This window comes from Vespa mandarinia, chromosome 11, assembly GCF_050613455.1.
Source record: "Vespa mandarinia isolate Hongniang chromosome 11, ASM5061345v1, whole genome shotgun sequence".
In the NCBI taxonomy this organism is placed as follows: domain Eukaryota; kingdom Metazoa; phylum Arthropoda; class Insecta; order Hymenoptera; family Vespidae; genus Vespa; species Vespa mandarinia.
This window is the reverse complement of record NC_140820.1, coordinates 2766492-2781966: the sequence shown is the minus strand read 5'-3', so window position 1 is coordinate 2781966 and position 15475 is coordinate 2766492. Positions and strand designations below refer to the sequence as shown.

Below are 15475 nucleotides of genomic sequence, written 5' to 3'. Positions count from 1 at the left end.
GATTAATACGTAAGGATTAATCTTGAATTCAATATAATCCAGTCAGCGTATATTTAACGAAACGTAATCACTTTGTTGTTGGATTTACAAAATTAATACAATTTTTTAAATTATGCCTGAAAGGACTGGAATATCAATCGATTCAACGAGTTGTATACATTAAAACCAATAAGGAAGATGAAAATGTTGGAATCGTATAATTTCAACATCTTTTTTCGTACCTTTGCAGTTTTGTTCGATTTTGACGAAAGTGGATATGAAAATGTATATCGTTCGGTACCGGCGCCGACTTTACTTTAAATGTAGTTCTTTGATCCAGTACCGTGTTCGAGGTAGTAGAAAGCATCAAAGGATGAATTCAAACGTAGAAGCGAAACGAGCGAGAATATTAGTTTGATAGAAACGAATACATTTTCCTGCTGGATGAGCTCTGGGTACGCTTACCGATTCGTTTTTGTGCATTTCAATCTTTTAAATCGTCTTGAAATAATGTTGAGACTTTCTTTACTTTCCCTTCTAAGACATTAAAATGCTTTTGAATTTTAAATAAAAATGACATTGCAACGTGTACGTAGATGCATACCTATCGTGAACTATCGTACTTCTCTGGGTTCGTTCAAATTCGATTTTCGATGAGAAACGTAGGACGTAGATTGAATGCCTATCACAGATATCGTGCCACCGATATATAAATGTATATATACGGCAGTTTCAGTAACAGCTGGATTGATAAAACGCGTATGTATGTATGTATATATATGGAAAAATATACTCGCCCTTTTCTCAAAAGCAATTCGTGGAGGGATCAGATGCAGACGGCGCGATTAAATCTGCCAACTGTCTGGGAAACGTTAACGACAACCTCGCTCTTCCTTTTTTTTCTTTCTCGCTGATTATTTTTTATTTTTCTTTTCTCTTTTTTCTCCTTTTCCTCTTTTTTTTTTTTTTTTTTTTTTGCCAACCTTTAAATATATAAACGCGTCTCGCTTTTACGAAAGTGACTCGTCAAACGACCGAAAAAACAAAAAGAAAATAGAAAGTAAAAAAGCGATGACATGCATGACAGTTTTTTTTTCCTTTCTCTTTTATTTTTCTTTCCTTTTTTTTTTTTTTTTCCTTTTTTTTCTTTCTTTTCGTTCTCTCGTTTCGTCTGCCAAAATATGAGACTCTTCCTCCAGTTGGACCACATCGCGAGCCTACAAAAAACCCTCTTTCGTATTTTCTCCTCTTCTCGTTCTCTTTCTCCTACTTGCCTTCGTCAGCTTAAGAGAGTGTTTGTATAACGTTGGTGGCTCCGGTAAAACCGCAAGATCCGTCGACTATTCGTCGTTTTGACGGACTAAAATTAACGTTTTCCATAGTTCACATTCTAAAATTGACATATAATATTATATTTATATAATATTAAACGACGTTCTATATCATATAATATTGAAAAGAAAATGTTATGAAATATAATACATATTGAATGGCAATAATAATCATAATAATATATCTATATTCATAAATGATTATATGTTCACACATCGTTATTCCCTACATTATATTATTTTCATCACACGATTCCACCGAGTCATTATGTTATTATATAAAAATTTGCAATTAGCGATATTGTTGCAAAATATTTTTATTCATTCTATTGTCGAAATTTCTCATCAAAATTTGCTGTTAAATAAATCGTTCTTTTTCTCTCATGGATCCGTCCGCTACAGAATCAAAGCCCGGTTGAACGTCGTTGTCTTCAAAAATTGAGGGACCATCGAAAGCGTCAACCGCACGCTTTTAATCTCCAAAAAACAAAATCACCTTCGAAAAAATCTCTCTCTCTCTCTCTCTCTCTCTCTCTCTTTTTCTCTCTCCCTCTGAAAATTGATATAAAATTATTTTGAGTAGATCTGTAACGATTTACTGTACGTTCGTATAAGAGTACGTTATTAAACTATATTTATACGCTATGAACTCTCATATCATCGGAATAATACGTAATTGAGCGACGAACACCGAAGAGTAACTGTTGTTGAAATTTTAACGATCGATGCCCAGCATCGACTCACTGCGAATAGCCAAACGCACTACATGAGTATATCATTGTCAACTCCGAGGCTGGGGTCGAGGTGAAAAGGTCAACGGAATTCGCCTTCTCTTCTCGCGAGATCGCGATCGTCGTTTCAAGTGCCAGCTGCAACTGGTCACGAAAGAGAAATAGAGATGGATTTAATCTGAGGTCGTACGTTGACTTCACGATCGTAAAAGCTTTATCGATCGTAGATGTTTCGATTGCTTGAGATCTCTTTTTACAATTCGTCTTTAACTAATATTGACAAATCCATTTTATAATACTTGTTATAATAAAAAAATATATACAATTTCTTATTAATACTTATATATCTCGTCCAGCCTTTTCCTTTTCCTCCCTTTTTAATCCTTTGTAATTTTCCCTTACCCTTTCTTTTTGTAAATTTAACTAAATAATTCAATGGAAAATAACAAAATTAGCCGATGGCACGCACGACCGGCTGACTCGATTCCGACTCTTGAGTTACGACGTTCATTAAAGAAACACGAGTATCGATTAAAATATTTATGTGTCATATATTCTCCTTTACAACGTAGGAGAGAAATGAGGATTTTGTGAGACACGTGGCCTTGATTATATCTAAATTCATAATTGTGATACAACGTAGGTCACATAGATGGAATTGAACGGCAAATTAAAAAAGTTATAATTGCGCAATTAATAATATAACTACAAACGAAAGTCTGTAATAATAAAAAAAAAAAAAAAAAAAAAAAAAAAGAAGTACAAAGTTTTTTTAATAGAAAATAAAAAATACAAATAAAGAATAGGGAAAACTATGAATCCATGCAAATTCGAGCTTAAGTTGAAAAGCTCTGATATAGGCATGTAGATACGTGTTATCGTTTCTAGAAACCGGATTCGTGTTCGAGCAACGTCTGGGTTGCGTTTGAGTTTCTCGGATCGGATTTATGAGTTACACGTTGTGCGGATAAGTTCTACCTGGAGATGTACCGCCCCAGGTAGCGAGTAGTTCGAATCGAGTCGAGGAGAAAGGAAAGGGGATAGAAACGCATCATATGTATCGACTTGTATTGCTCGATGGCTTCATAAATCTGTCAAAATAAAATTTAAATTGTGCGTGTTTCTACCTCCGTTCGTTATCGTATCACGCAATAATACTTGAGTGGATTCTTATGAAATAAGAATAAAGAGTTTGTATCGACTTCGTGTTAAGTATATTGGCTTTCACATATTCATATTCGCCTTCAATTTATGCTATACCTTCGATTCTTTTTCTTTTATTCCAATCACTTTATGTATCATTTATTATTGTTAACATCTCTGTTTTCATACAAGTGTTATACGTTTAAAAATGATTGCACTTTAATAGAATCAAACTCTTTATCTTAGCACTACAACACTAAATGGATTTCTTCTTTATTCGAAATTATTATTTTTATCATCTTTATAATTCTTCTTAGAGATTTACATTTATCATTGTTCGTTCGAATGAATTAATAATAATAACTGACTAGGCGACTAGTTGATGAGCTCTAGAGCAAGGAGAATACCCAAAACGATAAATATAATTTATTAGTGTTGATTTTCACTTGGTACTAGTGCCAGTGGAATTCATCAGACGTGAATGAATTCTGCATGCAATGAACGCGTACTGACCGCCACTGTCCGTCAAGCGTCCGCGGTCGACTCAGCGCCATGCTATCGCCCTAAATAATGACCGCGTCTCGGTATTTGTTTATTCAAAGAGCACTCAACGCCGTTTCTCCTACTCTCCCTTTCTCCTTCTCTCTCATGCACACACACATACACACACACACGTATATATATATATATATATATGCACACGCACTTTCTCACGATCTATCTATTCGACTTTCTCCATCTCTGTCTCTCAACGAATTTCAACCCCCTTTCGTTCGGCCAACGGCAGTCAACCGGAACACAGCGCACCCAATCTATTATTTAACAGACCGCAATTAGCTAACCCGAAAGCATCTATCCTTCACACCCGAATAGGTTTAATAATTCAATCGGCTAGGAGATACGCCGGTAAGTGTGCCTCTTGCAAAACGTCCCAGTCACTCTACGTATACCTGTGTATACGTATATGAGTGTCTGAGTATTTTGTATATGTGTATATATATGTGTATATGTGTGTTTGTGTGTTTGCGCGCGTGTGTGCACTATACCCCGGTATCACTTCGATTAATACCCCATGTGAAGCGTAAACTTCCCTTGAAAATACGACGTTTTCTTACGGTCGATATACGCTTGGTGGTTCTAGAGCTTCGAGGAAGGATCGGAAAGAGCTTCGAACGCGAAGTATAAATATTTCAAAAAGTCGATCAAATCGTCTACAACGCAGCGTCACTCTTCGGGGAATCGATGGAAGGTTGGCACACTGCACACCAATTCGTTATTACTGTATTATTTTTTTTTCTTTGAAATATTGATAGTTCGTGAAATATTAATAGTCATAAACATTTGAATAAAAATCAATGAAATAATATTTGCAATCATCAAATATAAAAAGTAGGTAAGAATCAGTTCTCTTAAAAGATGTTGGAAAATTTTTAAATTTAAATTTTAATTGATATTTTATTAATCTTTCGTAAATGCTTTAGTGGATAAAACGGATGATATTTTGGGGGAAATGAAAAAGGAATACTTGGACAAGACATGGTCGAAGCGTGCCACTGTCTTTGGGGATCGTGCCTCCGAAACAAGATCTCCTAATGCTCTTAGAACCGTCCTATATTTGCGATTATATGCTTCGCAGGGCTTCGAAGTATAACCAATTATTCTACGGTGCACCGGTTGCACTCGGAAGTTTCATCGTCACGTGACGATGCAGAAAGTTTCGCCTCTATCCTGAAACTCATACCCCGAAAGCTCGTCTTCCTTCGAGTTCTCCAAATTTCTCTTCCGCTCACCGAAACTTCTATCTCCTCTTTCTCTCCTTTTCTCTCTCTCTCTCTCTCTCTCTCTCTTTCTCTCTTTCTTTCTCTCTTGCTTTGGACCGACTTTGAAAATGGATCCCCTTTAAGTTTATCGACTCTTCCTTCATTAAGAACGATCGGTCACTCGTCGTCGTAACTCGCAGTTCCTTCGACTCGTTTCAAAGACATAAACGTTTCGAGGTTCCTTTGCGAACTGTAAAATGTTCATTTAATGTGCTATATAACAATTTAACTGTAACCAATGTAAAAGCCATTGGTAAAGCCATAGATAAAAGACATTGAAAAGGGATATATCATAAAAATAATAAAACAATGTTGATAAGAAACAAAACATTATTATTATGTACTTACAATTCAGAGTAATGTATACTTCTGCGGTAGTTTTGAAATTTTCTCGAGGTATTGCTAAAGGGTATGAAACAAGGAAGAACATATAATTTTGCATAATACTTTTACTCCTTGCATTGCGTAATTTATCGTAGCGTAGCCCGTTTAAACGGGGCTTTCTTTTCCTCCGTACGCCAACCATTTTGCCGGTCCGAGCTACCACCGCACCGCGCCGCTACGTTATAAATTCTCGTCATAACTTTACATTTGCGGCGATTTCAATCCCATGGTGCAGCTTTAGTCCGGGCACGTTAATTCGTAATTATTATTAACGATCCGCGGGGAGCCCTCTCTTCTCTTCCCTTCCTCCCACGTTATCATCTTCTTCCTATCTCTTCCTCTCTCTCTTTCTCTCTCTCTCTCTCTCTCTCTCTCTCTTTATCTTTGTCTCTTCTGTCGTATTGTATATACATGTTCCTTTCTCACACATTTTCTCTTCGTCATTTCTGATTTCCATCTTACGTACAACACCTACAAGCATCGTCGACGACTGGTAACGGCCAGCATTTTCGCGAGTCACGTCGCTTGAACAATGAAATACGACGGTAAGAGGACGAGGATGAGAATATGGATCTAAAGAGAAGAGCGTGTGTTATGGGGAACTGAGCTATTATTTCTCCTGTTCTTCGAATCCAAACGCGATTGAAATATTTAACTGAAGAGAAACAAGCTTCTTCTTATTTTACTTCTTCTTCTTCTTCTTCTTCTTCTTCTTCTTCTTTTTTCTTATTCTTATTCTTCTTCTTTTTCTCTTTCCACTGCTCCTTAAAATGAAAAGTTGGAAGGGTGTTTTTGAATAGACATATAAATAAACTCTACGGATGACTGGTGGAATAAATTGATAGCCTCCATAAAGCTTGTTTGAAAGAAAATTGATAGCTTTCTATGGATTTGAATTCTGAATTTTTCAGACTTTTCAAATTTTTCACATAATTTTTAATTGTTTACAATCAAGTTGTAAGTTCGTACTTAAAATTGCTAATAAAATATTCAATTAATATAATGAAAATATTATGATGGCAATATCTGTGAAATGATAATTGCTGGCAATTAACTGATTTCGTTGGAAAATGACATACAAGGTAGACAAATTTAAAGAGAGAGAAGGAGAGAGAGAGAGAGAGAGAAATAGAGAGAAAGAACGGCTTTCTATGAAATAAGATTAGACATGACCTGATATGCGAAAACTTTAAGCCAATGCTCAAACGTCGCATTGTATCATGCATTCGTCTGTTAAATGGTAAATGTCACATTTCTGGTCATTCTCTCTCTCTCTCTCTCTCTCTCTCTCTCACTCTCTCACTCTCTCTCTCCTTCTTTTCCCTTCTTTTCTTTTCCTTTTCTATTCCTTCCTCGACCTTTTCTTTTCATGTCCAGCACGTCTTTTCTTTTGCCTTTTTACCCTAATCCTTTCAACCCTTCTTTCTTTTTCGAAAATAACACAATAGCTCACTGAGAATATCATGTGTTTATATAATAAATCTCTACATTGTTGTTAGTCAAGCCAGAATAGAGAGAGAGAAAGAGAAAGAGAAAGAGGGAAAGGGAAGAGAGAGAGAGAGAGAGAGAGAGAGAGAGAAGGAAGGAAAAGGTTGGCTGGATCTGTATACATAAATTCTTTAAGAGGAAGGGAGAGGACTATAAATGTGAAAATAAAAAAGGGAGCTAGTATAGGGAGCTTGAAAGGGAAGAACTTTTGTGTGGCCGACAGCTGCCACGATGCGTAGGAGAGACGATGTGACGTTGGAAGAGAATAGGAAAAAGGCTGGATTAGAATATTTCTGAGATCTCGAATAAACGTTATCTTTTACTTTTCTTCTTTGTTGAGAATAGGTAGCCCTGACCTTGTGATACCTCTATCCTTTCATCTATATTTTTCTACTCATCCATTTTCCTGTAAGAAGCTTAAATTCGTTTCTACACTATATAGGTTCTACACTATGTGCCTGTTTATAAACGATATAGAGGAACGAGAAAAATTCATAAAATCATCCCTGTCACAAAAGCCATTCCTATTAATTATCTCATTGTAAAGAGTCTTTTGTTTCTCGTTATCAGTGGCAATTAATCTTATCAAGGAAGGTAAAATACCATTTCGAAATGATTTTAATCAGAGATTTAATCGACGCTCGACTCTATCCCCTTCTTGGAGAAACGATTTCGAGACTCTAGAAATACGTAAGTATTACGCTTCCGTCGGCCGAAGTATTCGACCTTGCCGAGGCTTTTAGGCGGATGAAGGTAAAGTGGAAGTCTGCAAGAAGGTCGTAGTACGTGCCGTACCTCCCCGAGCACATCGGTGACGATAGCGTCGCGCCATAACTGTTCCTATAATGGAATTCGTTAATACAGGATGTCGTTTCAGACACCTCGTTACCGTAATCTTACTCGAGCCCGGCCTACTCTTCCGTAAATTTCTGCTGGGAAAAGCGAGCATCGTTGGACGTGCGTATGAAATAAGAAAAGAGTGAGAGAGAAAGAGAGACAGAGAGAGAGAGAGAGAGAGAGAGAGAGAGAGAGAGAGAGAGAGAGAGAGGTAGTAAGCAAATATTGTTAAATCGCGAATGTTTGTTAGCTGAGTCTTGTGTATACCTGCGTTGCAATGTACAAACTTTGATGTTGTTGTTTTGCCAAGTTAATTGGAATACATTTTCTTTCTTTTTTTCAAAGAGAAAATATTTTAGATTAATTAAATTTAGTTTGTACAACGAATTTTGTTATACAAATCGATGATGCAGGATTACGATATAAAGTTATTGAATTCGCTATAAATGTTATTACAGTAAATTCAATAAATTTCAAGTGAAAGATTATTAGTTATATTATTGAGAAAAAAAAATATATATATGAGACATTTAATGAACAAACAAATGCTGAGGTCAAGCGACACGATGCAATAGCCGATTTCAAAGTGGAAAGCCAGCTAGCTTAAGGCCCCATTTCGGCGACGAGGCGTGCGTTGATCTATAGTACGTTGACTAGTACTTACTGTCAATCACGTATAGTAGATTAACGACGTGGGATGCATAGAGGGTTGAAACGAGAGAGAGGAAGAGAGAGAGGAAGAGAGAGAGGAAGAGAGAGAGAAAGAGAGAGGGAGAGAGAGAGAGAGAGACAAGGTGGACATACGTAGGCGCATGCATGCAATCCGCATCAAGTACGGACGGATGCAAAGCGAAACCCATGCAACGTTTAGGATCGAACGGAGAGAGAATGTGGATAGCGAGTGTGTGGATGGTTGGCCGGAGATTACCGCGGCATAATTACCTCTGCAATGTATATATCCAGCCGACCTCTGTTTAATCCGCAATTAATGTTTCAAATTGCCATAAGCCCCCACAAGAGTAACGGATGCCACTTATCAACAAGAGAGAATGACTTCCACCCCTATCCCTGGTTTACTTTTCCAATTCCTTGCTGTGGAGTGTTATCATCTTAGGTGGGCATTAAATAAAAAATTTAATAAAAAGATTTATTTCTATATTTTTCGAAATAAAACGATAAATGAAGTACAATTTACTTCTACCTAAAGTGTTTTCTATCTTCAGGTCGATCAATAGGAACGATTGAAGAAATAAAAAGGTAAGAAAATTTTCAACATCGACAACTCGCAAGAAGAAAATAAATTATCCTTCAGGAGAAAGAAAGGAGTCCTTGCTTTTCTCGATAAAGAGAAAAAGAGAAAGATAGAGAGATGGCCAAACGGAAGACCACAGATGGTGTTATTCAAGGACGCTCGTCCTGGTTCGCGTCGAGTGGATCTCAACCCCTTATACAGTCGAATTCGACTCCTCTCGAAAAAGCTTTTGCTGGCATGTATGTAAACGGCACGCTGGGAATCCAAATGGCATACATATTTTCTTGACGCTGCTAGGTCGCCAAGGGTCGTGAGGTAATTCGTGGTTATTATTCGTTTACATCGGGGTTGGAAGGGATCGAGACACCCAAAATGGTTCACCCCGCACTTCTTTATCTCTCTTTCTCTTTCACTCTTCTCTACACCCTCTCTATTTTATATAGCAGTGTACCGTCGCAGACGGGACTCTCGCTATGTTATTCCAGGAACTATCTACTTACGTGCTTTTATATTCAATACATTCGCGAATGTCGGCTCGCTCTGCCGTCTAGTAATCCCTTAGGACACGCAGAAAGAGGGTAGGTATATATATAGTCTAGAAGAGAAGGAAGAAGGAGAGAGCAAAAAAGGGAGGAAGAGAGGGAGAAAGAGAGCCGTCGTAACATTGAGCTACGAAGGGTTAGCCTATCCTTCGAGGGTTCCAATATTTATCGCTTCTACTTTAAATCCACGGAGAATACGTACGAACGAAGGTAATCATCGTTCGGCTTGACTCATGCCTTGGATTATACGGCAAATTAGAAAAAGAAAATGTACCACGATGAGAAAAAGAGTAAGCTAATATTAACCATTTGTCGTAGTTAGGTATCTCTTTCTCTTTCTACTTCTCTTTCTCTTTTTCTCTATAAAATTCTCCATTTCTACCATTATAGTATTCGTTTCATAGCCACGATCCGTAACCATCTACGCGAATGAAGGGCAAAAAAAGGGATGAAAATATAAAAGAGTAGGTGGCTTGTGTATTCTGGTGTTTTTCGAGGCTTACAAAAAGAAAAAGAGAAAGAGAGAGAGAGAGAGAGAGAGAGGGGGAGGGGAAAGAGGGAAAGGGAAATGGAAGTACGAATCGACGAGTAGGAAATATAGCGTGTGCAAATATTGCGAACGGCACGTTTGCAATGTGAAAACAAGGCTCGTGTTTTACGAAAGTGCGAGAGTGCAAGAGAGGAAGAGAAACACAAAAGTGCCCTTCATTAGTCATCGGCCGATGCGTAAGCGCGCGCGCGTATTTAATTAATGCACTTTTCGGTGGTAGGGGCTTTAACGTGCGGGTTGCACAGTAGCCTTTTAAAAGAATAGCCCGGTCCTTTCGCGCTGATGCGATGTGGTAGCCGCGATAGTTGGCAAACCGTTGTGGTGGCTCGTTAAGCGAACGTTGAGAGACCACAGAGTTGGAAGCTTATTGCTCTTGAGGATAACGGCCACGTGCGGTGAGCTTTTAGTATCTTCTTTCTTTTTTCTTTTTTTTCTTTTTTTCCACGAACTTGCTTGTATATTTCGGTAAATGGTTCTACTTCGATGTGACTCTGGTACTGAGATCGTCGTTATGTTGTGCCGAAACAATTAGTGGCTTATGGATGTTTTTCTGAAATTGAAGATGTTTTAAAATTTACAGATGGATCATAGCTCATATAACAGTGAACAAATGTAAAGAAGTTAATAAGAAACTTATAAATATTAGAATTTTAAATAATTAAAGTCTACACCTGAAACATATTCCAAATGTGATCCAGATAAAACACTAATGAAAATTCACAAATCAATGGATTTGTCTTATTCTAATATCGTTTTTAATTCCTAAATTTGTAATTACATAGTAAATACAACTTATTGGACGATATTTTACGCTATAACTTGAGCCCAGCCATAATCTCGTTTGTAAAAACGATAATACCAAGAAGTACACAATGTTCTACCTTCATTCAATCTGACCCTAGTGAACGAGCTGGATGAAAAGGATTAGGGTCCATCTTTGGAAAAGGGGTGTAACGATTCCTTTCGCTCGGACAGCGCCATTATAGGTGCCTAGCACGCGTATTAATGCATTGCTGTTGTTAAGTCTGCCGGTGCAATGGCGGCGGTGTCAGAGGGTTGTTGCGGAACGCATAGGTGGAAAGTGGAAAGGGAGAAGGAGAAGGCAATAGGGTGAGAGAGGGAAGTTGACGCAGTTTCTATTGAACTAGAACGGAAGGGTCGAAACAGCTCTGAAGGTGGAACACCAAGAGAGACAGAGAGAGAGAGAGAGAGAGAGAGAGGAAGAGGTTTGTGTTCCTGTACCAGGGGTTGCGTACATTGCCGTTTAACGGCAACACTACAGCCGAGTGCCAGCAAATTAGATTACGCGACCTCACTCTGACACCCCGTACCACACTCTCATCGTAGCTTGCTAACACCTTAGGACTCAAGGAAAACATCGTACACGATGCCGATGCCGTTGCTAAGATCCATCTTCTAACACGTGTTTGAGTGTTCCATAATATCTTAGTCGATGCTCTCAAAGGATTGAATTCATAGAACAAAGAAATTTAAGAGATTTCGTGTTCATGTGAAAGTGTTTAAATTGTATTTGCTAATAAATTCATCGTTTCTTAAAACGTTAAAAAATTGTTTCACATTTTGCGATATAATAACAAATTGAGATATTCTTGTTTATGAGGATAATTTGTTTGTCGATTAATATTTCATCTTGGAATTCTTCTTTTTTTTTCTTCTTTTTTCTTTTTTTTTCTTTTTCTTTTTTTTTTTATACGAACTTATTATCTCATATAAATTCACATAAATTGGATCCACGTCTTTAGGAACGATAACTATCGAGGGTAAAAGCACATATTTATCTTGAACATTTATCCTGCGCATTATGAACACTTGCCATTTCTCTTCTCTCCTCATATTCCTTAGCAATACTCATAATCATGAGTAATACTGGCACATTAGTTTATATTAAAAATTTATTACAAGTCAAGTCGGAGTCCGCGGGTTGAATTCCATCGAGTTTATCGTCCTTTGAAGCACATTCCTGTGGAAAAGATCGTATCCCTTCTTTCTCTCTCTCTCTCTCTCTCTCTTACATTATCTATTTCTCTCTTTCTCGCTTTTAAACTCGGTAGCTTCCCTCAGCGAATCACTGCGGATTTTTCTCCGGGAGAAAAGCAACTAGCGAGGGTGAGAGCTGAAGATATGGAAACCGATAGGCTTAAAAGATATTATATTAAGTCGAAATTCCATTTCCGACGTTTTTCAAATAAACTCTTTTTGAACCAGTCAAATTCTGTATCATTTATATACGAAATATATAGACACGAAAATAATACAAACGTCCAACCAGTTTATAGTAATCTCATAAAATCGAGAAAAATATTACATAACATGTATATATTGTTCTATTTAATATATAAAATTATTCATAGAAATCAATGTTTGATATAAATGATTTCACGTAATATTCAGAATTTAATTCGTTAGTCGATATGATCGAATAATTGACGTGTTTACGAATACGTTATAAACTTTCCATCTAAATCATTGATAGGTATGCATTCTATCTCTCTCTTTCTTATTGTTTTCCTTTTATCGTCATTCTTGTTTTAGCTGAATCCGAATTTCATTGTTCTTACAATTTATCATTATTTTCATGACATATACCGCCCAGGAAATGTGCCAGGCACGCGACGTTTTATTCGAATAATAAAAGCGGCTTTAAAATTGGAACCGTGTTTAATATCTCTCTATAGACGGAGAAATATCGCGATAGTGTTGGACAATATTCGGCTTGCGTACGCGATTTATATCTCGTCACGATGTGCAATTAGCACTCTCCCTTTCTTCGATTTTTTCCATTACATCATAAAATGTCATAGTTGTCAATTTATTTAGCTATATCCGAATGATTTATCATTTACATTGAATCTTTTTTGTTCGTTTAAATCAACATTATTCATAAAATTTCAAGATAATTTAATAATTCAGGATATCTCTATTATTGACGTTAATAATTCTTTTTATAAATCTTTACATTTTACATTCTGAAAGGATTTGTCAAATTCAAAATATTTCATTGAATTCTCTCATTATATTGAAGTAGGAAGAAAGTTCTAACCGTCGGTCCATTAGAGAGCTAGCTACCCTTGACATTGTCGAATCATAAGCTTGGCAATCATGCCAGACTTACGTCTTCAGTACTAACCATTCTTGCGAGATCGCGATTTCAAATCACTTTGGGCGTAGCGCATGGTCGATACACTTTTGTCGTAAAACGTTTCCACTTGCGTCGTGAAACAAGCGTCCTTGTTGAAGCCAAGGACTTCAACGTCGATACACGACGACGTCTAGAGCTACGCGTACGCGTTTCTCCATACCGACTTTCACATCGACGACCAGGGCTGTATTATTTTTTACTCTTTTATTTTATTCGATTTATCAATAGATTTTGTCTTAGCTTATGCTTTTATGAAAGTACATATAATTAATATAATATATTATAAAAGTAATAAAAGAAATAATTGATTTAAGAAATTCCTTCCAAATTACAATTTACAAATTAAACTCGATTATTAACATTTTCTCATTTAGACAAAACTGAAAAAGATGAACTTTAGAAAGAAAATTCAATGACGAAAGTTGAGAAACCCCTCAGAAGTCCTTGACAGTTTGAAAGTTAAAACAAGAAATAAAAAATGTCGAAAGTCTTAACAGGAACGTTTCTAAATGGAAAGTACGAAAGGTAGATACGTTCCTGATGCGAACGAGTCCCGTCGGAAAAAAATGTAAAAGGAAAGGGTGGATGGCGAGGATGACTCGAAGCTCACCGAAAAGAGGAGAGAGAAAGAAAGAGAGAGAGAGAGAGAGAGAGAGAGAGGAAGAGGAAGAGAAAAAGAAAAAGAGGTAGGAAGTGACGGGAGGGTAGTAAGGGGGTTAAAAAAGGGATGGGAAGGGATGAGGTAGAAGAGAAGGCACGGACTTCAAACAGTCGCTGCATAATGCATCGGTTCGTATAATACTCATGGTCGTTCCTTACTCGAAAACCCTTGAAAATAAAAAGCTTTTCCGCCTAAAGGCTAACTTTCAGCCTTTCGAAATATGGAGCCGTGTGAGAGCGGCTCTAGAAACGCCGATGAACTGCAACGCGACGCGCGACGATACTTTTTCACGACGTTTTTGTCGATGTCATTGTACGTCCATCGAGTCTGTAAGGGTAAAATCGTTGAGGGGTCGCTCGCCACGTGAATATCGAGCAGATAGCGCGACGTCTTCGCGCCTCAAAAAATGGTTCAAACGCAATCACGGTTAACTGAGAATCCTTTGATCGTTTGTAGGTTATTAAACAAAATTGTTTATGGAATGTATGGATACTTAATTATTATTAAATCGACTTAAAAGTAAAGAAATCTGATAAAAACGTACAAATAATTATTAATGGACATAAAAGAAATGAAATTAGAGATTAAATAAATCGTACGAATTGCTGACCAAAATCCAAAACCGCTTTCGATTTTTGTTCTACCCACGGCAAAGTACTTTTTATTAAATCTACTTTCAAGGCTCGATTTTTTTCTTTTTTAACGCCCTTCATGGAAAGATAATTGGGTAAAAAAACGTTGAAAAATTAAAGATAAATATTGAAGGGAATGACGACGAGGTATAGAGATGAGCGGAAGCTTTGACTGTGCTTGGTCTTAAAAAGTAAATGAAAAGGGATATAAAAGTAATCCTTTGTCAGTGAAAAGCTTTACTAAAAACTATGATATAAGTTGGGAAACGAATTCTCACTTAAGTGAGATTTTTCTAAAATGGATGAAGATTATATATATATATATATATATATATATATATATATATATATATATATATAGATAAAAGTAAATTTATTAAAACAAAATAGGTGCGAATGAGGGACAAATAAATTCTAAGAAATAAATAAAATGAGAGAAAGAAGAATGAAATATGAGGGTAAATAAACAGGAAATTAAAAGGAATGAGAATGATACAGTCTGTCTTGTATGTATAAATGAATAAAATGACTCATTGTTCAGAGTCGCTTGTCATCGCATTACACTCATTACCTCCGTGCCATTGGCTCTTGTTAAGATACAGTCACGCGCATTGCTCTAATTTCGTAAATGCACCCTATCGCATACCGTTGCGTGAGGACGAGACACGTTTCTACCCTCTCTTCTTCTCTTTTACCCAATCTCGTTCTGTCTTTCAACCCTCTTAGCCTAAGCCAACGTGTGCTCGCAAGATACAGATGGAATTTCCGATACGATCTCCGCCCGTATAATTTATCCCTTTCTCGAGGGTTATGCTCGCGCGTTATGCCGTTGCTCATCGATTTCTTCGTTTCCACGAAAGACCGGAAAGCTTCCCTTTCGGATTTACGAAGGGTATATGGAAGGATAGCGTATGTCCTGGATCGACTTTCAATATCCTTTGTTGTATGACTGCTTTGTGTATATG

The 15475-nt window shown here is 37.1% G+C and overlaps 1 protein-coding gene across 1 annotated transcript in view; it reads right to left on the bottom strand.

Moving 5' to 3' along the window:
- Positions 1–7556: 7556 nt before the first annotated feature.
- Positions 7557–15475, bottom strand: part of LOC146872664 (uncharacterized) — a 30840-nt gene continuing 22921 nt past the window's right edge. The window contains exons 3-4 of the mRNA XM_085660357.1: positions 10537–10607; positions 7557–7716 (exon numbers count right to left, since the gene is read on the bottom strand). Coding sequence (XP_085516483.1) covers positions 7557–7716; positions 10537–10607 — 231 coding nt within the window. The remainder of the gene's footprint in view (positions 7717–10536; positions 10608–15475) is intronic.